Source organism: Nymphaea colorata, chromosome 1 (genome assembly GCF_008831285.2).
Source record: "Nymphaea colorata isolate Beijing-Zhang1983 chromosome 1, ASM883128v2, whole genome shotgun sequence".
In the NCBI taxonomy this organism is placed as follows: Eukaryota; Viridiplantae; Streptophyta; class Magnoliopsida; order Nymphaeales; family Nymphaeaceae; genus Nymphaea; species Nymphaea colorata.
This window is the reverse complement of record NC_045138.2, coordinates 34144343-34170836: the sequence shown is the minus strand read 5'-3', so window position 1 is coordinate 34170836 and position 26494 is coordinate 34144343. Positions and strand designations below refer to the sequence as shown.

General features: G+C 39.7%; 3 protein-coding genes across 7 annotated transcripts; all 3 read left to right on the top strand.

Moving 5' to 3' along the window:
• Positions 1–345: 345 nt before the first annotated feature.
• LOC116246303 (cysteine-rich receptor-like protein kinase 25) lies at positions 346–6356 on the top strand. The gene is made up of 7 exons (XM_031618123.1): positions 346–1156; positions 1271–1378; positions 2469–2641; positions 2743–2953; positions 3895–4132; positions 5006–5159; positions 6060–6356. Exons 1-7 carry the CDS (start codon positions 346–348, stop codon positions 6354–6356), a joined length of 1992 nt encoding a protein of 663 aa, XP_031473983.1.
• Positions 4115–26494, top strand: LOC116255154 (cysteine-rich receptor-like protein kinase 25). 5 transcript variants are annotated; one of them, XM_031630922.2, is made up of 7 exons: positions 18677–20369; positions 21036–21146; positions 22094–22263; positions 22338–22548; positions 23161–23398; positions 24503–24656; positions 26028–26494. In XM_031630922.2, exons 1-7 carry the CDS (start codon positions 18875–18877, stop codon positions 26319–26321), a joined length of 2673 nt encoding a protein of 890 aa, XP_031486782.1. In that variant the 5' UTR covers positions 18677–18874; the 3' UTR covers positions 26322–26494. The 5 variants fall into 5 exon arrangements, with proteins under 5 accessions (XP_049933983.1, XP_049933982.1, XP_049933978.1 ...); XM_050078021.1 differs by lacking the exons at positions 21036–21146; positions 22094–22263; positions 22338–22548 and having other exon boundaries at positions 18675–20369; XM_050078026.1 differs by lacking the exons at positions 18677–20369; positions 21036–21146; positions 22094–22263; positions 22338–22548; positions 23161–23398 and adding an exon at positions 4115–4132.
• LOC116246299 (cysteine-rich receptor-like protein kinase 44) lies at positions 10686–15877 on the top strand. Its single transcript, XM_031618108.1, has 7 exons — positions 10686–11246; positions 11340–11484; positions 12596–12768; positions 12908–13118; positions 13888–14125; positions 15035–15188; positions 15581–15877. The coding sequence occupies exons 1-7, from the start codon at positions 10686–10688 to the stop codon at positions 15875–15877; spliced, it is 1779 nt and encodes a 592-aa protein (XP_031473968.1).

Below are 26494 nucleotides of genomic sequence, written 5' to 3'. Positions count from 1 at the left end.
TTTTATTCAAAGCATAAAATATTGTTATATCGATGAATTCCAGCATAATTTCAGTTGCCTGGTTGCTTCTCATATCGTGAGAGTCAAGGAAAGTCTCAGTGGTCTCCCTTTTATCATTCTTTATGAGCTCCGAATAACAGAGAGAGCTGACCAGATGAAAATATACATTAGAAGATAAAAAGTGGGTGAGAATCTGTGACCGATTTTACAAATTCGGCGAGAAAGAGAGATGTTGGCCTCGTTCTCGTAACCTAATTTAGAAGCCCAATAGTTCATTCTCTTATTTCCATACATCTTTGGCATCCAAAACCAGAAAGACATTAGCCGTCATCACCTATAGATAGGATGGTTGAGATTACAGGCATCAAGTTCCTTGTAATTCTCTTCCGTCTCTTCCACGTTGCCAACGCCCAGGGCATCTGTTCCTGCCCCAGCTCCCCAACCACCTACACAGCCACCTTCGAGAAAAACCTCAAAAGCCTCCTGGCCTCTATCGCAGCCAATGCCGCCTCCCTTCCTGGCTTCTTTTACAACACCACGGAGGGCAATAGCCCGGACCAAGTCTATGGCCTTGTGCAGTGTCATGCAGATGTCTCGGCCGATGAATGCCGCAGTTGCGCAGCAGTTGCCACCTCTCAGATCACCGGGTCGTGCAGAACCTTCAAAACTGCTATGTGTTGGCAAGAAAATTGCCTCTTGCGCTACTCAAGTGAACATTTCTTTGGGGTAGCAGATGTCCCCAGACACTCTGTGCAGAACGACAAAGGCATCTCGAATCCTTCGCAGTTCAGATCAATTGTGCTATCCTTAATCAGCAAGCTCACCGGATTGGCTGCCACCAACAAGTCTTCCTTGTCCTACGCCACCGATGCCGTTCCCTACGCAGACAACGTGACGGTCTATGGGCTGGTGCAGTGCACAAGAGACTTGTCGCCTGCTGCCTGCCGTTTGTGTTTGAACAACTCTGTAAATTCCATTTTATCTTGTTGCATACATAAACAGGGGGCTAGAGTTTTGTCTGGAAGTTGTGTTCTGAGATACGAGGTCTACCCATTCTTCGGAAAGTTTTCAAAGCCGACGCTGTTGCAGCCCCCGGCGGCTAATGGGCCGATCTCTCCGGGGCCACTGCCTCATTTACCTCTGGATAATCCGTCAGGTGCACGCTACCGTCCTCTCTTCAGTACAGTTTGATGTGTCCCACCTTTAAATTTTAGTCCGAGTTTTTCCACTAATCTTTGCCTTATGGGAGTAATTTCAAAATCAATTGCAGGGAACAGTGGAAGAGGTTTTTGGAGAATTATGACGATCCTAAGCACCATAGGAGGCGGTCTGTTGGCAGCTTGTATCCTATTGATCGTTCGAGCAAGGAAACACATGGGTAAACAATTTGCTGACCTTATCTCATAATTTTAAATTAAGATCCCTCCTACAGAATTATTGCTCATTCTAAGTTCCAACACCAGCCAGAAATACTTTTATTAACATTTAATAACGAAAATGGAAAAAAAAAATTCGGACCCTTTCACGTTGATTGCGCAACACCGCCCCTCAAGATAAGTGAATACAAGTTAGTTACCCTCTTTTAGCGTGGCTCTTTGTTATTTTTCATTGTATTTCTCTAGTAGTCTAGTTGTTCATTATTTAGTGTTTGTGTATTGTTGGTTCACTTAGTGAATTGGTTTTGGTTAATCAGTTATCAAGATTTGATTAGGCAAGCTCTATTAATTTTTTTATTAAAAAAATATTTGGGATGCCGGACTCTATTGGATTTTCTTCGGATGCAATATTGATAATTTGGATTTGGACAGCATGTGTCATTTGTAGGTGAGCTATATCCAGGTCCAAATTCCTTGTAATTGGTAGCAGAGTTATGTCCAGATCCAACAAATTTGTACATATCAAACGTACCATGATCATACAAGTCTGAGCTACATGCATGAAATCAAAATCACTAAGAAAACTAATCACGTTCACTATTAAATGTTCACTTTTTTGAAGGCATAGATTTGAAATGCTTCAACCTTATTCAAAAGCCCATACTTACCCAAGACATGAACCTCATCAAACGAACGCCATGGACAGTCAAATCAATAAATGCACATTCGTAGAGTGTCTCCAAAATTTCCGAATGGTGTTTATTATGGCCGTTGCTTACTTCTTCTTTTAAAACAGTTGAGTTTCACCAATACTTTAAATGAAACTACAATCTAACTTTGTAAATCTCAACGATCTGATTACCGGTGGATTTGTAAAATATAAACCCAGATAGGTTCAAGTGTCAAGATCAGCGTCTCAATAATTAGCTCATATATATATATATATACACCACTTTTTTTTTTTTTTATAGAATCTTGATTTCTACTTGTTTCTTTCAATCTTTCACGCACTCTTTCCTTCTTTCTTTCGTTTTTTTCATTTTACCCCGATTTGCGTTGAAATGACAAATTAGCATTTTTCACGATGAACAGAGAAAGTGAGATATGAAAGGGAGACATCCTTGCTTGAAGTAAACGGGCAGAATTACCAGCATGGGACAAACTACGAAGTGGCAATGGTAAGACTTAGGACGGTTCAAGCAGCCACAGATAACTTTTCAGAGTTGAACAAACTCGGCCAGGGTGGATTTGGTCCCGTCTACAAGGTACTTAATTAAGTGGTCCATAGTTTAATTACTAATTACCAAATAAATGTTAGGTTCAAAGTAGTCTAACATGGTTGAAATACTTGAGTTTTTCTTCTCAGGGTATTCTCCCCAGTGGACAGGAAATAGCAGTCAAGAGGCTTTCCCAATATTCGGGCCAAGGCATAAGGGAGTTCAAGAATGAGGTTAAACTGATAGGAAATCTTCAACACAAGAACTTGGTAAGGCTTTTGGGGTGTTGCACGGAGGAGGAGGAAGTGCTGCTCATTTATGAGTATCTCCCCAACAAAAGCCTTGACACCTTTCTCAATGGTACAAATTCCACACTGTTTATATGTTATCATTTCTAGGTGTTTATGTTTTCCCTCCCTCTCTCTCTCTCTCTATCTTCTATGGTGGGTGAAAGATGCATACAGAAATGTTTTGACATCCATAAACTTACGTTATTAGTTAGATGATCACCCGCTTACAACAAAGGACTCTCACAAGCAAATTCTTACAAAGCTCGCGAAGCAGCTCACTCAAACCCCGAACTCTAAGGGTTCATGATAAGCCAATACACTTTCTTCATACAACAATGCTGGGGCATAACCCCCAACTCTAATGGTTCATAATTAGGACGCTCATAGAAGTAAATTTCCACCGATCTTCTACAGGTTTTTCTTTTTCTATTACAAGGTAAGGTCCGCATGACCCACCGACTAATTAAATTGCAAGAAGAAGTCTCAGATGTCCTCTTGAGCTCTAGAAGTGTCTATAGAATGACACTGTTCTATGAAATTTCCACAAGCTTGTGCTAATATGTAAGAGAGGAAGAAGAAGCAACACCAAGTTAGGTGGTCCAGCAAGTTGGTGTTGGAAAACGTGGCTGGCGTCTTCCGGAGCTAGGAGAGACAAAAACATACTGGTCATGAGGCTATTCAATTAGATTTTAATGGAATCAACTTGCAAGCATTGGCATGTAAGTTTGTCGTGTCCTTGGAATTTGGATCAATGGTCCAAGCATTGCATTTTTCTTTTTGTAGCTGAACAAACAGTGCGTTGACACTCAAATAAAAAATTGGGAACATGCTTTTCTGGGTTCTGCAAAATGTTGATCAGGTGTATCAAATCAGACTGACAAAGAAACAGTACTTGAGAATTTTTTAAACTTCTAACATGTAATTGCAAAAAGATTGTGTAATGCATGCCATATCAAAGAGAGAGAGAGAGTAAGAGAGGAGGTCAATTAAGTTAATTATTGTGGCATACAGATCCACAAAAGCGAGAACTGTTAGATTGGGAGACAAGACTCAATATTACGATGGGGATTGCAAGGGGCATGGTTTATCTTCATCATGATTCCCGACTCAGCATTATCCACCGCGACCTCAAAGCAGCCAATGTTTTACTGGATGAGCAGATGAACCCTAAAATTTCAGATTTTGGGATGGCAAGGATCTTCAGTGGCAATCAAACTCAAGCAAACACCAAAATAATTGTTGGAACATAGTAAGTATAAGAACTTCTTACCCTTTGAAGCGTTTGAATTTCTTACTTTATCGATCGAGGGAAGCACAAAATGTTATTACTGCTTTAAACCTATGAAAATTTTGGGCAACGTGAAGAAGACATAAAGGCCTTCAGATGCTTATATTTTTTCACTTCGGTTGATGGAAATAAACAATTATCAATGTACCTACTTCGCATGAGATGGATTACTACCATTTTACCACTTTTACCTTATCACTGCCACAGACCTTTTCAATTCTTCTAGCTCCTAGGTTTGTTTGGCCATTTCTCAAAATTTAGAAGTGCATTTGATTGTGGCCAAAAACTTATGCTGCTGAAAGTTTCTTTTTTGCAAATTGGAGGACGATGCCTTTGTACTTTCTTCTTCATTCAATAAATCGTTTCTCTAGTTGCTATGCTTTCTACTTTGAGCAAACTTAATACAGGAGACTCTGGCGCAATGAGATCAAACTCTCCATTTGTAATGTTAATGCTGGCCCTCTGTTAAGATAAATTATTTTCCTTAAGTTTGTGCCGCAATAAGATTAAATTATGCATCTTTTTCTGAGGGAACTCTAATGTATTCTGCTGTCCTTAAGTTCATCAACATTTGGGCCGTTTTTCGTATAAGGTTGATATTAAGAAGCTTCCCCCCACCCCACTTTTCCATTTATTTAGTAGTCAGTGGGTAAATCTTATCAGATTAAGTTGGAGCCTTTCTCGAGTAAGATGGCGTCCCCTTTTTCTTATCAACCGATGCACCTTATTTGAATTGCAAACCATCGGCTCGGATCTGGCTACTTTAATTACTTAAATCACTTTGCCGCAAGTCAACACTTACATTATTCTGCCTTTGTACTGTTCCTCAAACAGTGGGTACATGGCTCCGGAGTATGCTATGGATGGATTGTTCTCCACTAAATCAGATGTCTACAGCTTCGGCATCCTACTCCTCGAAATCATCAGTGGCCAACTCAACAGAAAGTTTAACCATGCCCATCAAGAAGCTCGTAGTCTCGTTGGATTTGTAAGTCTCATTGATTCCTTGCTTCATATCTCCTGCTTCAGTCATGGAATACTGTGCAGTAACTCCTAGCTAGCATATATGAACCCTTATGTTTAAATTACAAAATATTTTTCGACAAGAACCTATTTTGCCTTATAATGTGTTTCATTCTTGAGCAAATCCTATTTGGCTTTCAAAATACTGTGATATGCGATTTTAAATAAGCATAAGATATTTGTTATCACATTTTATAATTGAATGCATTGGCGGAGAAGTGCCAATGTTTGATAACCTTGACGTGGTATTAGCCTTTGTTTGTTTCTCTAAATAACTCGTTGAGGAAGCAGAGTCTAGTGTTGGTTTTGCATGTGCTGACAACTTCTGCCCCATTAGCAAGATGCTTTGTATTTCAAGAACCATCTGGTTTCATCATGAAAACTAGTTTTAGACAGCTTATCTAGCCTTGTCATTGACATGCGTCCTTATGGTCGGTTTGAGGGCTCAAACTGAAAAAAAAAAAAAAAAAAAAAACTATGCGTTGCGCATTGTTTGATATGAAGAAGATTAAAGCTAACCGGAAGAACGGGAGTACCTGAGTAAAAGTTAATAAAAGCAGCAAGCAAAACAGGGCCATGGTCAACGTGGCATCTCTTGGCTTGTTACAGGACGATTGAATGGCAATAGCTGGAGTTCTTTTAGCCATTAATGGAATCAACTGCTAGACTGTTTATTGTCTACTATTCAGTTTACGCAGCAGAAAAATGTCTTGTGAGCAGACACGATATCAAGGTCTAAACTGTTGCTATTTTTTGGTCTTTTCCTGATGATTAATGGCTAGCATTTTTGCTTTCTCACTCATCCTACTCGAAGCTATAAATAACATCTTCGGAATTGCATTGGATGAATTAAACTGGGATATAGGCATGGAGTTTGTGGAGTCGAGGGATGGGACTGGAATTCGTGGACCCGCTGCTAAGAGAGAGAAGCCCTACTCGAGAAATATTAAGATGCCTACATATAGGCTTGCTATGCGTTCAAGAAGATGCCGAAAGTAGACCAACCATGTCTTCTGTTCTTCTCAAGCTTGGGGGAGAATGTTTGGCACTTCCGACGCCAACGATACCTGCATTTTCTATGAGAAAAATCAAAGATGGTTCCAGCAAATCACAGTCTTCTTCACTGAACGGGGTTACATATACTGAAGTTGCTCCAAGGTAAAGGTGCTGCTTGATGTCAGGTTTCTGGCAGTCCTTTAAAAAGAATATCTGCCATTTAGTCATGCGACAAAAGGAAATTACTTAGTCATGTTATGCAGAAGACTTGTGCAGGAAAATTCATTTGTAAGTGGAAAAGTGAAAGAGATTGTGTGTTTGATATAAAAGTCAAGTTCAACTGTTACCCAAGTGGACATGTGTAGGCGCTTATAGTTGCCGAAAAACCAATCTAATTAATGCCGATGATTTTCGTGATCTTGGAAAATCTGATTTTCTCATCAGATTTTAAAACATTTGTCTTTTGAAAACATATAGCGTTGGACATCTTAGTAGGTTAATATAGTTAGGAGTGCGAGAACTGTGGAATCTGGTCATCAAAAGACCAAAGCATCCTCCCTGGGAGGTAAACCAACTCGTTGGTAGTTGAATACTCACTGTTAAAATCTTATAACAAATGGAAAAAAAATAAGGCCTTTTAATTAAATAAACAATATTTTCTTATCTATAACATATAAGTCAATTAATTGTAAATATATTTCTTTGCATGAAAGTCTTGCACAAGGATAAATGTGTGTCAAGGATTTGTTTTGGACCAGAAAAGACCGTGCCGGCTAGATGGAAAACGCCCTTCTTAAGGACAAAAGTATAGGCACCCATTTCTGTGTGTGTGTGTGTGTGTGTGAGTGTGTGTGTGAGAGAGAGAGAGCATCAAATGAAAGATGCATTAAAACAAGATTAAAGTTGCAAGGTGTCGTAGAATATCACAAAATTCAGCAACAAGCTGCAAAGGGAGGGATGATTTGATAGGCCCTTCCCCCAGTTCCGTTAGCAAATGAAGGAAGCGGGAAAAAAAACTACATTTAAAATTTTATTTTAATTTGTATAAAAATTTATATTTCAACCCCTATTTAAATTTTCAAACTATAGTTTGGCCTCTATAATGAAAAATTCGGGGCTCTATCCATGCATGTTGTCCATTTGAAAAGTAGAGGTTAATCATTTTCTTTAAATGCATAAATGAGCCATTTCCTAAAGTGTGCATATGAGGATGAATATGGTAAAAAGCATTCCCCAATTTTTGCTCATTTATTAATCAATAGGTATATTGGTTAATAAATGAACTTTAACCGATGTAAGTGTACCTTTTCTATCGAGCAATGAGCTTTGCAAACCCTCCACTCCGATCTATTTTAATTTAAAGCACCTCACTGTAATCGAAACGTCACTAAACAATCTTGGGAGTTGCCAACGGTTCTCACTGTTGGCAAAACCCCCCACAAGCCGTCGGCCATTCATTTGCCAACGGATTCAGGGCTGTCGGGAAAGGTCTCGTGGGGAATTCTATTCAACGGGTGAGCCGTGGGGAATTGGCAAGCTGAAATGTTCTATATATGCCGGTGATTTGATTCACCGCTACCAAAAGACCTCCTAGATGAACATGATGGTTGCCTGCGTGATACAGTTTAGAATTTGTTGACATTGACAACATAATAGTTTTTATAAATTAACAAACAACATGTGAGAGCATGAATGAAGAATAATGAAAAAGTAAAAGAAATCACTCCGTAGATTGTCAAACAACTAATACTATGAACTGAATCATTACCTTCTAGATGAAGGTATGATAAGATCTACATCAGACGAGACAAAGTTCTCATTTTCATTAAAATTTGCCACACGATTTTTCAACCCACCCTGCTGCAACCAACCCAAACAAATGTCATACGGCAATTTTCAACTTAATCGTCCTATTATCCAAGATTTAAAAAAAAAAAATTGGACTTGCTTCCATATTATTTTGTAGAACTCCAGAAAGAATTGTGTTGACAAAAGTAAACAATCTTTCAACCGCTTTCAAGAAGTATACTTTTACCTTTTCTAATTCCATAGTGCCTAGTTCATGTTCATTTCATTGTAATAGTGCTCTAGACCAAGCATAAAACGAGCCTGCAATTATTCCACGTCACCAAGTGAGAAAAAAAGAATTAACACAACGGTGACAATATTTGGTAAAACTACATAAAAACCATTGTAAATAAACGAAGGCCATTACTGGATAATAGATACTGTTTCTTATCTTATCAAACTAAAATGTTGCTACAAAAAGTCATTTTACTAAACTAATCGATTCTTAATAATAGCTAAACTACATATTTACAACTGATAACCTCATAATTGTTCTTTTTCTATTAGTGTCGTGGCTGCACTTATTTGCAACATCATCTTTTGGATCATCAACTTCACTGTTGCTACCATCCCACAGTTGTCCTCCATTGCTATACCAGCTAACTGTATGCACTGTAAAGTCGTGTATATTTGTTACTATGAATGTCCAAACATGAGAAGTGTTATAAGTGAACAACTAGGAGATCTGATAACCAAGCAGAGAAGTCATGCATGAAGCATTACAAATTTACAACTATTGAAGAGAACACACAAATCATCGATCTCCTTGATTGTTGTATACGGTGGTTCCCTTTTATTTACAGCTTCCACTTTGAGCTTCAGTTCCTTCACTTGAAGTCGTCCCCTTTTCTACAATCACAATGAGATAAGTTACCTTCAAGGTTAAAACAGGGCGCTTGCATCCTAGATGTCATGTTTATGCCAAATTTACAAAAGGCCAATAATTACCATAAGAGGTTTTTGGCATTTCTCAAATATCAACAAAGAGAAAAGGCATTAAATTAGGATAGATGCTAGTCATTGCTGAAGAAAGAAAGGGAGAATATACCAGACAATAATGCAGCAAATTGATGAAAGGAATAGGCTGCAGCAGTGAAGGGCTTGATTTTCCTCCTTTGAAGGCGGCGGTATTCGCTACTGAAGGAGGGGATGACGATAATGGTGAGACCAGGAGCAACGATGGGTCGGGCTCAAGCGAAACGACGCCGCACAAAAGAGGGAGACGATGGTTGGACAAGGGTTTTGACTGCCGAAACCCTAGTCCGACCAAATGAGAGAGAGACAGAGAGAGATTTATTATGAGAGAATAGAAATCTATATATTAAATATTATATAATATAATATATATCCCAACGTTTTTATGACTAGTAATTTAAGATAAAACAAACTTTATTAAAGTTAGTTTCACAGTTGAAAAATGTGGCAACCAAGTTTAATTCGTTGTAATCAGGGCTATTAATTTTTTTTTATTGTTCAAAAACACATCTAAACGAAATGATATTAACTTCAGTTATGCATGTTTCCGATCAAACTACTCTAGCTTAAGATCGCACTATCTGTCGGATCAGAAACCGGCAAAAAAAAACCCACTTGAATGGCATATCATCTTAAAAGGCCAATTCGGTTCAAGTCCTTGAACTGCTGATTTCTGTTCAACAGAAATCACGAGTATGTCGAAAATTTAGGGAAATCAGCCTGAAATGAGTTCCAAATTATAAACGATATGTTCACGATCTGGTAGAATTGCCCTTCTCATTAATCAACATCAAAGTGGTTATTAAGCACAATGTTGAGGAAATGAGATAGTGCGAAGCACATATCGATCAGTTGCATCATCTACCAGGAAGCGAGTGGACGCAGGCAAGCAGAAGATCCTCCGAAACTTCTCTCGTCAATTTCTCCAGTTTTTCTACCTGGAGTCGCAAGGAACACGTTCAGATTGGAATTTTGATGAAAGGGACACATTTGAAATTCATCTGTATCCTGCCATATATTCGTTCTCGTCTCATACATGGTGTTATAAAGATATACACATCCATGTCATTTGCACTTTTTATGGCAGCAGTAACAGTACGCTATATTTGCTCTAAAAAGTGGAGCAGATACATGATACACTTTTAAAAATGTTTAATAGATCTGAGATAGGTGCATATTATGATGCTCTTTCCAAACAGCGAAGTATACAAGTCATAAAACGAAAATGGGTATTCCCAAGACCTTGGACCAATATCGCATACTAAAGGACCGCGACTGCTGCAGCAAATGTGAAATCAGAGCAACCCAAATTCACAGTTGACTTACACTAAGCATAAAATATTGTTAAATCGATGAATTGCCGCTTCATGTCAGTTGCCTGGTTGCTTCTCATGTCAACAGAGTCAAGGAAAGGGTCGGTGGTCTCCCTTTTATCATTCTTTAATGAGCTGATCCGTGTAAGAGTGAGAGAGGCGACCAAAGAAAATATACTTCAGAAACTAAAAATGGGTGAGAGTCTGTCACCGATTTTACAAACTCGGCGAGAAAGACTCGAGAGATGTTGTTGGCCTCGTTCTTTCTTCCATTTAAAAGCCCAATTGTTCGTTCTCTTATTACCATACATCCTTGGCATCCAAAACCAGAACGACATTAGCCGTGGATCACCTATAGGATGGATGGCATTACAGGCATCAAGTTCCTTGCAATTCTCTTTCATCTCTTTCACGTTGCCAAGGCCCAGCTCAGTTCCTGCCCCACCTCTCCAACCGCCTACACAGCCACCTTCGAGAAAAACCTCAAGACCCTCGTGGCCTCTCTCACAGCCAATGCCTCCTCCCTTCCTGGCTTCTTTTACAACACCACGGTGGGCAAGGAGCCGGACCAAGTCTATGGCCTGGTGCAGTGTCACATAGATGTCTCGGCCGATGAATGCCGCAGTTGTGCAGCAATTGCTGGTTCTCTGATCCTCCTGTTGTGCGCCAACTTCAAAGCTGGTGTGGTTTGGGAAGAAAATTGCCTCTTGCGCTACTCAAGTGACAATTTCTTTGGGGTTGCAGATTTCCCCAGAGAGGCCCTGCAGAACAGCAATGCCATCTCTAATCCCTCACAGTTCAGGCCAATTGTGCTATCCTTATTCAGCAAACTCACCGGGTTGGCTACCACCAACAAGTCTTCCCTGTCGTACGCCACCGGTGCCGTTCCCTACGCAGACAACGTGACGGTCTATGGAATGGTGCAGTGCACAAGAGACTTGTCGCCTGCTGCCTGCCGTTTCTGTTTGAACAATTCCGTAAATTCCATTTCATCTTGTTGCCTACATAAACAGGGGGCTAGAATTTTATCTGGAAGTTGTGTTCTGAGATACGAGATCTACCCATTCTTCGGAAAGTTTTCAAAGCCGACGGAGTCGCCGTCCCCGGCGGCTAATTATGGGCCCCGCTCTCCTGCATTACCTCTGGATAATCATTCAGGTGCATGCTACCGTCCTCTCTTCAATACTGTTTGATGTATCCCGCTTCTTTTTTTTTTTTACTCAGGAAAGATGCCCAGCTTCATACTGTTACTTAATCAGTCCCCAGTTTTTCCACTAATCTTCGCTTTTGTGGACGTAATTTCCAAGTCATTTCTGCATTTTGTCGCTCTGAAAAACCGATAATAACTGTTACATATCTGGCTGTGAGCTTGCTACTGTTATTATTTTAAATTATCCACTCTATCTTGTTTACCAGTTATAATGTTTGAACACATCCATCTTTCTATTAGCTACAGTCTTAACAATCTATCTAAAACTGTTAATTAAATGCAGGAAACAGTGGAAGAGCTTTTTGGAGAATTATTACGATCGTATGCCCCATAGGAGGTGGTCTCTTGGTTGCTTGTATCGTGTTCATCGTTCGAACAAGGAAACACATGGGTAAAGAAGCTACTGACCTTATCTCATAATTTAAATTAAAATGTTAACTAACAGTGCTCCTACAGAATTATTGCTCATTCTAAGTTTTAAGAGTAGCCAGAAATACTTTAATTAACATTTAATTATGAAGAAAAAAAACATTTCTATATTCCTCTTTCACATCCATTGATTGCACAGCGCCTCCTCTCAAGGTAAGCGAATACAAGTTACATTTATTTATGTATAAAACCATTCATGAATTCTTCCTTTCATGTTTTACTCACTGCCCGATAGTCAATACCGACTCTATAGAAGGTCTACTCATATGTTCTCTTGTCAATTTGTCGGTGGGGGCCGACGTTGGGTCGCCCGAGTAACGAAAAATAATGTTAAAGACAATAAAAAATGAGAGGTACTTTGTAACATTATTGACGTCTTATTCTGGGTTGTATCCATAAATCAGTGAAATTCATTCGAAACTACAGCCATGATCATACAAGTCTGAGCTCCGTCGAATCAAATACACCAATCACATCCACTATTAAATTATCCACCACACACATACACAAACTTTTTTTGGGATTGATACTTTATTCCTATTTGTTTCGCTCACATATTCTTTCTTCCTTTAATTTCATTTTTTATCGATTTGGGTTGAAATAACAAATCAGCTTTTTCATGATGAATAGAAAAAATGATATATGAAAGGGAGACATCATTGCTTGACCTAAACGGGCCGAATTACCAGCATGGTACAAACTATGAAGTAGCAATGGTAGGACTTAAGACGGTTCGAGCAGCCACACATAACTTTTCAGAGTTGAACAAACTCGGCCAAGGTGGATTTGGTCCCGTCTACAAGGTACTTAATTAACTACTCCATATTACGCGATTTCAAAACTTTCACTCCCATCTCCTACGTTTCAAAACACCACTTCATCTCCAGAAAAAGTCTACCCACTAATTATACATGGTTGAAATACTTGAGTTTTTCTTCTCAGGGTATTCTCCCAGGTGGACAGGAAATAGCAGTCAAGAGGCTTTCCCAATATTCGGGCCAAGGCATAAGGGAGTTCAAGAATGAGGTTAAACTGATAGGAAATCTTCAACACAAGAACTTGGTAAGGCTTTTGGGGTGTTGCACGGAGGAGGAGGAAGTGCTGCTCATTTATGAGTATCTCCCCAACAAAAGCCTTGACACCTTTCTCACTGGTACAAATTCCACGCTCTTCATATAATATCATTTCTAAGCGTTTATGTTTTTTTTTTCCTCTCTCTCTCTCTCTCTTCTTTGGTGGGTGAAAGATGCATATGAAAATTTTGGACATCCATAACCGCTGATTAGTTAGGACAATGTTGAGGCGTAACCCCTAACTCTAGTGGTTCATAATTAGGATTTAGGTCGGTCATACAAGTAAATTTCCACCAATCTACAAAATTTTTCTTTTCTATTATAAGGTGTGGTCCGCATGACCCACTGACTATACAACAAGAAGACTCAGATTTTCTCTTGGACCCTAGAAATGTCTAGAGAATAACATTCTTCTACTGCAATTTCCACAATCTTGTGAAAATGTAAGAGAGGAAGAAGAAGCAACACCAAGTTACGTGGTCCAGCAAGTTGGTGTTGAAAAACCTGGCTGGCGTTTTCTTGGTGACGCTATTCAATGGGACCAACTTTACAAGCATTGGGTTGTAAGTTGATCTTCTCCTTGGAATTGGGATCCATGGTCCAAGCATTGCAAATTTCTGTAGGTGAACAAAATATTACGTGAGATCCCAATGAAAAACTTAGGAACACACTTTTTATTGTTCTACAAAATGTTAATCAGGTGCATCAGATCAGACTGACCAAGAAATAGTACTTGAGAATTTTTAACTTCTGATATGTAATTGCAAAATGATTGTGGAATGCATCCCATATCAAAGAGAGAGAAAGAGAGAGAGAGAGGTCAACTAAGTTAATTATGGTGGCATACAGATCCACAAAGGCGAGTATTGTTAGATTGGGAGACGAGACTCAATATTATGATGGGGATTGCAAGGGGCATGGTTTATCTTCATCATGATTCCCGACTCAGCATTATCCACCGCGACCTCAAAGCAGCCAATGTTTTACTCGATGAGCAGATGAACCCTAAAATTTCAGATTTTGGAATGGCAAGGATCTTCAGTGGCAATCAAACTCAAGTAAACACCAAAATAATTGTTGGAACATAGTGAGTATAAGAGCTTTCTTTTACACTTTGAAGCGTTTAAAATTCTTAAGTGCTTTATCCTGCAAGGAAGCGTTAAAATTACGCAATCCTTGGCCACATGAAGAAGACATGACAGCTTTCATATGCTTGTGTCTTTTAACTTCTGTTGACGGAAATATACAAATGCCAAATTACTTACTTCACATGAAGTGGATTACTATTTTAACGCTTTTTCCTTTCTCCTTAGCACAACCGCTGCCCTTTCAGCTCTTCTAGCTCCTAGGTTGAGTTTGCTATTTCTAAAGTTCAGAAATGCATTTGATTGTGAACAAAAAAACTTACGTTACTGAAAGTTTTTCTCTTTGCAAATTTGATGATGGTGCCTTTATACTTTCTTCTTAAGTGAATAATTTCTGCCTTCTCATTGTTATCCCTTTGACTTTGCTTTTTGACGGCAAAATTAGTGCAGAAGACTGTTGCGAAACGATATCAGACTCTTCATTTTGTTCTTGGGGGGCTTAGTCAGTTAATGGTGGAACCTAGTTAGATTGAATTATTTTCCTTAAGTTTGTTGCACAACAAGATTAAATTCTGCTTCCTTTTTCTGAGAACTCCGATGTATTCTGTTGTCCTTTAACTTCGTATACAGGGGGCCCTTTTCTTGATTCCCATAAGGCTGATGATATCTAAGTAGGTTTCCCCTACTTCTCCATTTATTTATAAATCAGTAGGTATACTTCAGTAAATCTTGGTATCGATTAAGTTGGACCCTTCCCCAAGTTAGATGATTAGCCCCTTTTTTTTCAACCGATGTGCTTCTATTTGAATTGCAAACCAGAGGCTCGGATCTATCTACTTTAGGCAGTGCTTAATCACTTCACTGCAAGCCAACGCTTACGTTGTTCTGCTTTTGTGCTCTCCCTCCAACAGTGGATACATGGCTCCGGAGTATGCTATGGATGGTTTTTTCTCCATTAAATCGGATGTCTACAGCTTCGGCATCTTACTCTTAGAAATCATCAGCGGCCAACTCAACAGAAAGTTCAATCATTCCCATCAAGAAGCTCGTAGTCTTGTTGGATTTGTAAGTCTCATTGATTCCTTGCTTCATATCTCCTGCTTCAGTCATGGAATACTGTAGTGTAGAGTAACTCCTAGTTAGCATAGGTGGACCCTTTTCTCTAAATTAAAGTGACAATATTTTTGTTTTGAAGCAATACCATAATGATTTTTGAAAATTGATATGGAAACCCAGTAACATAGCGAAATTGGAAAAGAGCCTATTTTGCCCTGTAAGGTGTTTCATTCTTTAGCAAGGCCTAGTTGTCTTCTTTCAAAATATTGTCCTGCAAGCTTGATAACCTTACGTGACATTGAAAAGCATGGCATACTTTTTATCAAATTTTTGATATTCGATCACTCGAGATACTCACACGAAACATTGTGGATGAATTAAACTGGGTTATACCGTTATAGGCATGGATTTTGTGGAATCAAGGGATGGGACTTGAATTCGTGGACCCACTGCTAAGAGAGACAAGCCCTGCTCGTGAAATATTAAGATGCCTACGTATAGGCTTGCTCTGTGTTCAAGAAGATGCGGAAAGTAGACCAACCATGTCTTCTGTTCTTCTCATGCTTGGGGGTGAATGTTTGGCACTTCCGATGCCGACGGTACCTGCATTTTCGACGAGAAAAATCAAAGATGGTTCCAGCAAATCAGAATCTTCTTCCGTGAACGGGGTTACAGATACTGAAGTTAATCCAAGGTAAAGGTGCTGCTCGATACCAGTTTATACATGAATCTATTTTTATTCTCTTGTAAGAGTCACCAATCTCAGAAGACTGATGTGCCAATCATTTATGAGCTTAATGGAAAATGATTCCCAAGGCCAACTCAAGGAAATACTAGTCATCTTCCTTAATTTAACCCAGGATGATAAGTATTCCACTGCTTTCCCCTGCTATATTTAGGGCCCTGTTACATATATCCATCAATAATTAGGAAACGTAACCCAGGATGACACAGTAATCCATTGCTTTTCCCTGATACATTTAGCCCCCGATTACAAGCTATCCATCAACAAGGAAAACCTGCTGCTCACTAGCTAGTTGGGCGTGAAATTGAACATCGGGACTGACTGATACTTATAATTCAGGCCTTTTGATTGCTTGAATAACATAATTCATAGATAGATAAGGAATCTGGGGTGTGGAATAGTCAACCACATGCATACTGCTACAAAAATGTGTGATAGCTTCTCCAAATTTAAAAGGGTTCAACTCAAAAATTCGAATACTTTTGCTTCTCCAACGGCAATCAGACGTTGCATGTGCTGGTGCACTCCACGACGGACATCAGGAGATCCGACTGCCAGAAGTGCCTGGAGACTTTCAATCCTGAAATGGCGGTGCCGAAGCCAAGCCAACGGCCTGCAATGACCATCAGTTATGGCGGTGAGCCCAGCGTAGACCGCAATCGATTACCACTTCCTCCCTGTTCAATTTTGACCTTGGCCGGTTCCGCTGCCGAACTCTTTTTTGATTTCATTGGGAGCAGAAAACGCTCGAACCCAGAGCTTTTCTTCTGTAAAATTAGATTTTGGAAATCACTCAACATTGGGGCAAATGTTTTGACTCTTTTTTAACGCACGTATAAATGTTTTGAACAAAGCAGTGAAGATTTTAGATTTTTTATGCTTTAAAATGATACAAAAATGTGCATGTCCATGCTTCACAACATTTTCAGGCGATCGATCGATAAGGTTGTATTTTGAGAAACTTTTGCCTCATGTCAAATCACCTCGCGAGAAATCTCTTCGTTTGTTGTTTTTTTATAAGTAAAATCAGTTGGCTACTTGTATTAACGAATAGTTACTTTTTATTTATTTATTTTGTGTCGTTGAAAACTGTTGTACAAAGTGTGTTTTGTAGCTAAAAACTATAGTCAAGCAATTGAAGGTCATAAATACACCTTTTGTAATGATTTCAGTAACACAACATAAAAAGAATATCATGCAGTCATATATTTTATATTGGCAAATCCCGAGCCACTAGATCAAGGTTAAAAATCAAACCCTTCAAAATTTTTGTTAAAAAATATTTAAAATAAAATAAAAACATTCATATATATATATATATATATATATATATATATATATATATATATATTGCTTAAAACATGAACCGTTGTTGCATCATCAACTGTCGTTAACGCTCATATAGCAACCGTATTTTGGTGACATTGTTTTAATCTTTTTGCTATCGAGCAACATACACATGAAAACATCGAACTCCCCATATATCATTTAGTAACTTGTTAAGCCAGAGTTAACTAAGACGACCAAATGTTATTTGCATAAACAGTACCTAAACCAAGTCATCTGAATGAGCTTTTATGATTGTACGACCTTATTGGAGTTTTAAGGAGGCAAGTTCATACCCGTAGCTTGGACGAATCTCGCCAAATTATTTGAATTGAATTAACAACTCGAACATAATTCATTTGCTTTGTTTGACAAATGAATCAACTTTGAGCTATATGAAGCTATTGTTCCAAGTGCTTTCACGTACTGCAAGGACCAGTAACTAGGGGCGGAGGGAGGGGAGGGCCCACCTAGGCCGTGGCCCGCCCCGAGGTAGCTGAAGAAAAAAAATTTACATTAGAAAAAAAAAAAAAAAATAATTGTTCAATGTATTTTTTTTATTTAAATTCATTTTGGCCCTACTCAAATTTAAGGTTGAATTTTTTGATCCGTCCCTAAACAAAATCTTGGCTCCGCCCTGTCAGTAACTAAGTAGAAGAAGGATAGTCATTACTTTGATTCCTATAGGCGTTGCCTCTTGTAATGGATGCAGTCTAAATACTAGAGGTCGAGTTGAGTGAGTTGGTGTTGTTGTTTCTAACAAAGAAGGAAAGCAAATCTCAAGTAACTAAACTTAAACACAAACAGTAAGTATAAAAATTATTTTTGACAAAGTGATTAAGAATGGACATGCACAAAAAAAAGTATGCCTTTCCGAGAAGTTATTGTCGCACTTCTTGTATCATAGAAAAAAGGAGAGGGCAGGTAGCTGGAGAATTGCCAGGAAATGGAAAGAAATAGAGAGGGTGGAGAAGATGTGTTTTTGTGTCGTGCCAGGTGGGTGGCTTCAAACGCGCACTTGACTCGAAAGTAAACTAATGCGGAGCATACTGAATCTCTCTCCATAGACTAAACGGCATCATTGTCATTGTCCAGCCCCGTTTTGTGGACAACGGAGCTTTGGGATGGGGACGCCTAACTCCTCTGCCTTCGTTCGCAAGTCGACGAGGACAAACGAAAGTTGGCTCTCCCCTCATGACCCATCGGTTTCGGTAGTCTCCTCTTCATTTCTGTTGCCCCTCACAATATCGTGGATAATAATTCGCTCTTCATTTCTGTTCCTGCTTTCTTTATCAAGAAACGCAAGACCCTTCTCTTTTTCCCTGTCATCAACGTAAATGCAAAGTATGTGGGCCCTGCAAATTTTGGGGAAAAACATCATCCGCTTTCATGGGAACAACCTCCAGCCATGAGACTGTGGAAATGGAAGAAGAAGGCAGGGAAGGCAGCAATCAGCTTGGGGCTGTATGACCTTTGCATGTGCTGAGTGGACCCAACCACCAAAAATCTAGGAGGAGTAAAACTGTCTGACGAAGTCGACAAGAAGAGCTGAGAAGATCGACCATAAAAGAAGCTCCTGCTGTTTCCCCTGCGATGCTGCGAGCCTGAAAGCATCTCCAACCGCATGGTGATGGCTGCAACTCGGTGTCTCAGTCTCTTCATATTTCTTCTTCCTCTTTTCCTCGTTGCTGAGGCCCAGAGCCCCTACTACAACTGTCCCAACACCGGCCCAACCTACGCCGCTGGGAGTGCCTATCAGAAAGATCTCAACACCCTCTTGGCCTCTCTCAGAGCCAATGCTTCCGTGAGTCCTAGCTTGTTCTACAACACCACAGTTGGCAGGAGCCCCGACCAAGTCTATGGCTTGGTGCAGTGCCACACAGACATCTCTCCCGATGACTGCAGTTTTTGCGCCGTGTCTTCTGCCTCTCAAATCCTCCAAGTGTGTCCCAGTGCCAAAATTGCTGTGATATGGTTCGACAATTGCCTTTTACGCTACTCGAGTGTCGATTTCTTTGGCGTGGTAGATAGCTCCCAGCTGGCTCTGGTTAACACCGATGGCATCTCTAACCCCTCACAGTTCAAACCAGTTGCTATATCCTTCTTCAATAATCTCAGCGCGTCGGCTACCACCGACAAGTCTTCCCTCTCGTACGCCACCGGTGCTGTTCCCTACACAGATAACACGACGCTCTACAGCTTGGTGGAATGCACAAGAGACTTGTCCCCGAAATTCTGCGATTCTTGTTTGAGCAATTCCATTAGATCCATGTCACAGTGTTGCATAGACAAACAGGGAGCTAGAATTCTGTCCGGCAGTTGTGTTATTAGGTATGAGATCTATCCTTTCTTCGGAAACCTATCAACATTAACGCCGTCTATGTTCGATAATGTGAGCCTGGTAGGCCACAATTGCCCTGCGGACACGAATCAGAGGTCAAACGGCTCCTTCCGGCAGAATCTGAACATGCTGCTCGACTCCCTGAGCACCGCCAACACGACCCCCACGAGTCTTCGTTCGGAAGTCAATAAAGTCTACGGCCAGTTTCAATGCCGAGGCGACGTCCCAGAGGACGTTTGCAGGCGATGCGCCAAGAGTGCGTCCACACGAATCCCGGATCTCTGCCCCGACAGTGTATCAGCAATCGTATGGTTTAATTACTGCCAGTTACGCTACTCTAACACCAGTTTCTTCGGCAAACTAGACATTATGGACAAGTATTATTCGGCACCGAAAGGCCGACCCCCAGAGTTCTCTTTTACCTTGGGCACTCTGATCAACAACCTCACGACTCTTGCGACGACTAAGGATTCGCCCAACATGTTCGAGACAGGATCTAGGGCGTTCAACGGAAGTCAGACGTTATACGCCTTGGTGCAATGCACGGACGACATCTCGAGGTCCGACTGCTACAAGTGCCTGGACACGTTGCCGGGAGAAATACAGTCCGTCAGTAGAAGCTCGGAGAGAGCAATCCTTCTTACAGGGAGCTGCAGAGCGGAGTATGGTCTCACAAAATTCTTTTTCGATCAACAAGTCAACGTCACGGTCCCCACTGGCACCGGCACCGGCACCGATGAGCCGAATTCCACAAGGCCACCACCAACCAGCTCTGGCGGTGAGTCCCCAACTTACCCTCAGCCACTTTGACCTCAAAAAATTCCGACCCATTCCTGGGAAAGTTAATTTTAAGGCGTGTTTGGGAGATCAGAACTGGGGTTTATAAAAAAACCTAACTTTAAGAAAATGATGTTTTCAGGAAGGCAAAACTTTCACAAACTAGTTAAACATGAATCATAACCCGGCTCTCACAAAGTGCTCTTTTAATGGCATCGTCCAAATACAATCTTGGGCTTATTTTTCAAAGGTAAAAATAGTTAGTTAGATTTTTATTCTTTCAGTAGCGAACCGGTCAAAATGTGCAAGGCAACCATTATGTATTCAGAAAAATTCTTGTCACAAATACGTGTCGGGTGGCGTAAGGAATTGGCCCACTATTCGCTGCTATGGTCCCCATCTCTGCGTTGAACCATCCTTCTGTCAATCCTCACCAATGTACACAGAATTGCAATATCCTTCCATTTATTTATGAGGCCAGGCTCTCTCCCCTACCATGCAAGAATTTTAGTAAAAGCCTATCTGCTGACGTCTTTGCTTACGCTCATTTCTAAACATAGAGATCACATTTACATTTGTTTCTTTAGTTTCCGTTAATTTTTTTTGTTTAAAAACCATCATTTCTTCTTAACCTCAAGAGAAAAATAACCAGCACATCATGCTGCAGGGCAAGGTAGAAAAAGTTCCAAGAGAATTGTGATCATTGCAAGCTCCATTGCAAGTGTATTCATGGTTGTCTGTGCCCTGTGCCTCGTTCAACAAAGAAGAAGACACATGGGTAAACACGTAGCCGACCTTATTAATATTCGTGTCCTTTACATTTTATACACTTCAGCAAGTTAAATTTGTCACTCACTAGTCTAAACTTAAAGAAGAAATATTTTATTAATTTACTTTCTTGTACAACATAGTCGCATGTTCAAATTCAACTAACCAAATTCGAACCCTTTTTGCAATCACATCCATACGCAAAATGAATTGCATGTTCCACTTTGATCTGCCGATTCTGCTTTTTCTTTCTAATTCATTTGTAGGCTAAGAGCCTTCCTCTCTTCAAACCAAAAAGAGAAAAAAAGTGGGCCTGACTAAACGTATATATATATATATATATATATATATATATATACATATCAAATACTCTTTTATTCAGGAGAGAGGAAGAGGAGAAACAAGTCATAGACCCTATATCGGTTCCAAAAAGAGTAGTCGAAGGAGCAATTGTGTATTTCTGTATGCGTAAGTAGATGTGATAAAGAACAAGAGCATTTTAAATCTGGAGTTAGCATCAAAGGCAGCAAAACAGTAAGGCAGAGACACTTAATAGACCAATATGAGTAAAAAGAGCAGTCAAAATGTGGATATAGCATCAAAGGTGGCAGAACAGAAACCACATCAGATCAATGTAATTCAAGAAAATGTTGGATTTGTCATGCTAAATAGAATACACCATCCTTATTCTTCTGTAACTAAATCTGTCAAGAGACCTGTAGGGAAACTGTTGAGGGATGCCCTCTCATGTGGTATCTAGTATTTAAGAAGCATTATGGGGTGCTTCCCTACATATTATTATCTTAAAGAAGAGAGCTGTGGTGAACGTAGATGTAGTCTGCTAAACTACATTAAAGTTCCTCTACTTCAATTTCTGTTTCTGCTTTCACATAATGCACATTTTTCATGCAAATTCACTGGCAATTGCCAACTTAACAATTTGTCCACAACTAACAGAAAAGCAGAGATATAGACACGAGGTAACTATGCTTGATATCGGCAGCGACGACCAGCTTGAGAAAACCCACGACTTACCAACGGTACGATTTAGGACTGTACGAATAGCCACGGATAATTTTTCAGAGTCAAATAAGCTGGGCCAAGGTGGATTTGGCCCTGTTTACAAGGTAATTCACTTAACTTTTTTCCTTCAAGTTTGGTTTGAGAAAAATGGAAATTGGTTGAGTTTTCTTCTTTTCAGGGTATTCTCCCCAATGGGCAGGAAGTAGCAGTGAAGAGGCTTTCCCGACATTCCTTGCAAGGTTTAAGCGAGTACAAGAATGAGGTGAACTTGATAGGAAATCTTCAACACAAGAACTTAGTAAGGCTTTTGGGGTGCTGCCTGGAGGAGGATGAAATGATGCTCATTTATGAGTATCTGCCCAACAAAAGCGTCGACGCCTTCCTGAATGGTCTTATTTATGCTACACTCCTAAATTATATTCACATAATCTTTACACCTTTGCATATATACACATGTACGGACACACTATCGGCAAGCAGAGTTGGGTGTGCGTGTGAATGAAAGAACTCACAATCCTCTTCAAGGCTCTTTAAATCATCACTAATTTCTGCCAGAAAAACGCAACAATTTCTTTTAACAGTTTTTAATAATATTCATACGTACGAGTGCATCAACATATCCCAAACAATTTCCACCACAGAAAATAAAGGGGAATGGGCAAAGGGCGAGAGCAGGATTCTCGAAAAACTGCGCTTAAATGATGAAAATATTGACTTCATTCCTTTCTAAATTAACTATTGATTACTTCATTAGCGTTCTTCGTTTCTCGACTTAGCAATCTGTGTTGTAACTGATTAAATTTTATGTCGTACAGAAACGAAAAGTCTGAAACATGCTTAGTTTGTGAAACATGTTGATTAATTATATAAACTCAGAATTATTAGAAGCATGAAAAGCTTTTATCTTTTGACATCTGATTGCAGAAAAGGTTGCATATTACATCAGAGCAGAGGGTAGAGAGAGTTCATCACTTATTTTATTTATATATGCTGATGTTCAGATGCAGAAAAGCGTGCTCTGTTAGATTGGGAGAAGAGACTGAATATTATAATGGGAACTGCAAGGGGCATGGCTTATCTTCATCATGATTCCCGACTCAGCATCATCCACCGGGACCTTAAGGCCGCCAACGTTCTTTTGGATGAGCAGATGAACTCCAAAATTTCAGATTTTGGGATGGCAAGGATTTTCAGTGGCAATCAGACCCAAGTGAACACCAAAATAATTGTTGGAACATAGTAAGTAATTAAGTATACACGAGGGCTTCTTTAAGTTTTAACTCTCTGAGGCTTTTAAAAGTCTTTCCTATTCGAGGACATATAGCGCATGTTGAGTGTCATTTGTATATTTGTCATCATGGAACCTTGTCTTTTGTTATAGTTCTGATAATGGAAAGTGCTAGATACGTATGTATTTCTTCTGGCAAGCAACGACGAAGGCAGTAGACGATTTTCAAATCCACATAGTTTTTTCTTTCAGTTACTGGGAACACAAAAGTTTCCTAGTTAACTACTTCAAGTGCCAATTACAGTGTATTTGGATGACACTTTAAGTGTCCTTTCGAATACAAAACTTCTGATTTTTACCTCTAGAATATCATTTTGAAATGTTTGGGTGACATCAAACTGAGTTTAAGAGAAGCCCGATTTTGACAAAATCTGGTTTTGAAAAAGAATTGAAAACCCTGAACCCTCTCCCACAAAAACCTGTGTTTTGCATGTGTCACCCAAACACATAATTAGTATTTTACTTCTTCCTTTTTTCCCTTTCTTCCCTTGCTAGCCTCTCCTAAGTTAGTTTAAAAATTAGAAGAAAAGTTCAGGTCAGGTCTGCAATTTCCCGAAACTTAGACATGCTTTTGGTTGTCCCAAAAACTTTTGTTTCTCGAATTTTGCAGTAAAATTTGAGGATGGCACCTTGCTAGCTTCTTTCTTAATTCTTAGTCTGAAAGCATTCCTTTCTACCACCTTTGCATTGGCATTTCCAGCAAACTAAATGTAAAAAGACTGGCATAATAAGATTACACTCTCCACCTTTTTCTGAGAGAACTCCCCAAATGTATTCTCTGTTCCTTCAGAAAAGAAAAGAGTTGTAGTTATCTCCCTCAATTCATCGGCAGACGGTCTTGAATAAACACGGAGAAAGGTATCACACTTTTCTGTTTGGTTTTTTATTAGTGGATATATTTTAGTGGATGCTCTCAACGTATACTGCTCTCCCTAGTTAGATGAACTGCCCATTTTATATTTCGCCAAGTAGAGAATAGCAAGGCATCTCCACTTTACATGTTCACTGAAAGCCAAACACTTATAATCCATCTATCTTTTGCTTTCCTTCAACAGTGGATACATGTCTCCGGAGTATGCGATGGATGGTTTGTTCTCCATTAAATCAGATGTATACAGCTTCGGCATCTTACTCCTCGAAATCATCAGCGGCCAACTCAACAGAAAGTTTCACCATCCCCACAAGGAAGCGCGTAGTCTGGTTGGATACGTAAGTCTCGTTCATTGTTTCCTTTCTATACGTATCCCCCTCTTCAGTCCTAGATCATAGAATGATTTATCTTCGTTAGCATATGCGCATTTATTCTTGAAGCTAATAATATCCATATTTTTGTTAAAGCTAGCTATAGCAAGCCAGTAGTGCAGCTGAATTTGGAAATAATTCAGTAACAGCCTAATTGTGTTCCAAAAATTTTGACAAAGTTAAATGATGATATGTGATATTATACAAACAGAGGACGTCTTTCATCTAATTTTCCTTAAATGCATTGTTAATGGAACATTGTTCTGATTTTCCGGTATTTTCTGTATTCATGATGAAATCGCCTTTGGTTTTATGTTCTACAAAGGAGAGTGCACATCAGGTCACCGATCGGGTGAGTGATGGGTCAACAGAATTTGACAGACTACAGTTAATCACTTTCTATGTTTCACTCTGCATTGATGCGAACCTCCTGGATAAGCACCAGCGTCGAGCCCTGGTCTAGTTGACCAGCTGAGGTCTGCATCTCCTTTAGGATTCCAGAACCTGAAAGTAACACAACAGAGGAGGTGGCTTGCAAACTTTTGGCTTAGTAAATGATAGTTTTCTGTGCATCATTTGTTGACTGTCTAAATAATTGATCCCAGAGTTTAGTGGTTTTTATGTAGCAAAAGCAAACAACTTATGATCCACTAGGATGATGCTGTAAGCATATTAGGAACTAAGCTGGTTTAGAATAAAAACTAGTTATTGTGTTTGGGTAGCTACGTCTGTGACATGGTTTCAGATTCATTCAGTTGGACCCCTGGTGGCTTGGTTTGAAGGCTTCAAGTTGAAAGAGAATGTAGATTGATAATTGGGTTGCGCCTCTTTCGCAGTCAATTTTGAATCAACCAGAATCTAAGGTCAGGACTCAGGAGTTACCGTAAGAATAATAGAAGGAGAACAGGGCATGGTCCGTGTCGCATCTCTTAGCCTCTCAGAGGAAAATCGGATCACACCAACTGGGGTTCCTCTGACAATCAGAAAGAAATACTCATCTGTTTGTTGTCGGTGGATATTCTGCATCATTAGGGACATCTGAATTGGACAAACTTCTCTATGGAATTATTGGATGGGATGGAAGTTGCTGTCAGAGCTTCTGCTTGTGAAATTTGAACTTTGTTCTAAAATTATTGGATGGGATGGAACATTGTTCTAAAATTATGCGGCAGAAAAATGTTTTTTGAGACACAATCCATCTAAACTGTTGAGACATACGTTTCTGATTATAGTCGATCATTATATGCTTAAAAATTGGTCTTTTGTTTTTCTCATGCTCTCTAATTAAAAGCTAAAGCTAACAACTTCCATGCTACGTCCACTGAAATTGGGGTACAGGCATGGAGTTTATGGCGTGAAGGAAAGGGACTGGAATTCGTGGATCCTTTGTTGAGAGTAACAAGCCCAACTCGGGAAATATTAAGATGCATACATATAGGCTTGCTCTGTGTTCAAGATGATGCTGAAAGCAGACCAACCATGGCTTCCGTTCTTCTCATGCTTGGGAGCGACTCTTTGGCGCTTCCGGTGCCGACAGAACCTCTATTTTCTAGCAAAAGATGTGTGAAGGTTTCAAGCGGACCACAATCTTCAGTAAATGGAGTTACAAACACTGAGGTTTCTCCAAGGTAGAATCGACATTCGTCATCAGCAAAGACTGTCTGCCATTAATCAGTTATATGATAGATCAGGAACCTTGTCCGTTTTTGTGCATAAGCTTGTGCAGAAAAATTCATTTGTAATAAAGAACGTAAAACCTTTCTGTCCACTGAAAAACAATTGGGAGTGATTAAGTATTTGTTTGA

Bases quoted from the DNA above. Each gene is read 5' to 3' on its own strand.
- LOC116246303 (XM_031618123.1), top strand. From the start codon at position 346: ATGGTTGAGATTACAGGCATCAAGTTCCTTGTAATTCTCTTCCGTCTC. The intron at 4,133-5,005 runs GTAAGTATAAGA...TTCCTCAAACAG, and splicing joins AAAATAATTGTTGGAACATA to TGGGTACATGGCTCCGGAGT. The intron at 5,160-6,059 runs GTAAGTCTCATT...ACTGGGATATAG, and splicing joins CTCGTAGTCTCGTTGGATTT to GCATGGAGTTTGTGGAGTCG.
- LOC116246299 (XM_031618108.1), top strand. From the start codon at position 10,686: ATGGATGGCATTACAGGCATCAAGTTCCTTGCAATTCTCTTTCATCTC. The intron at 11,247-11,339 runs GTGCAGTGCACA...CTACATAAACAG, and splicing joins ACGTGACGGTCTATGGAATG to GGGGCTAGAATTTTATCTGG. The intron at 11,485-12,595 runs GTGCATGCTACC...CATGATGAATAG, and splicing joins ACCTCTGGATAATCATTCAG to AAAAAATGATATATGAAAGG.
- LOC116255154 (XM_031630922.2), top strand. From the start codon at position 18,875: ATGGTGATGGCTGCAACTCGGTGTCTCAGTCTCTTCATATTTCTTCTT. The intron at 23,399-24,502 runs GTAAGTAATTAA...TTCCTTCAACAG, and splicing joins AAAATAATTGTTGGAACATA to TGGATACATGTCTCCGGAGT. The intron at 24,657-26,027 runs GTAAGTCTCGTT...ATTGGGGTACAG, and splicing joins CGCGTAGTCTGGTTGGATAC to GCATGGAGTTTATGGCGTGA.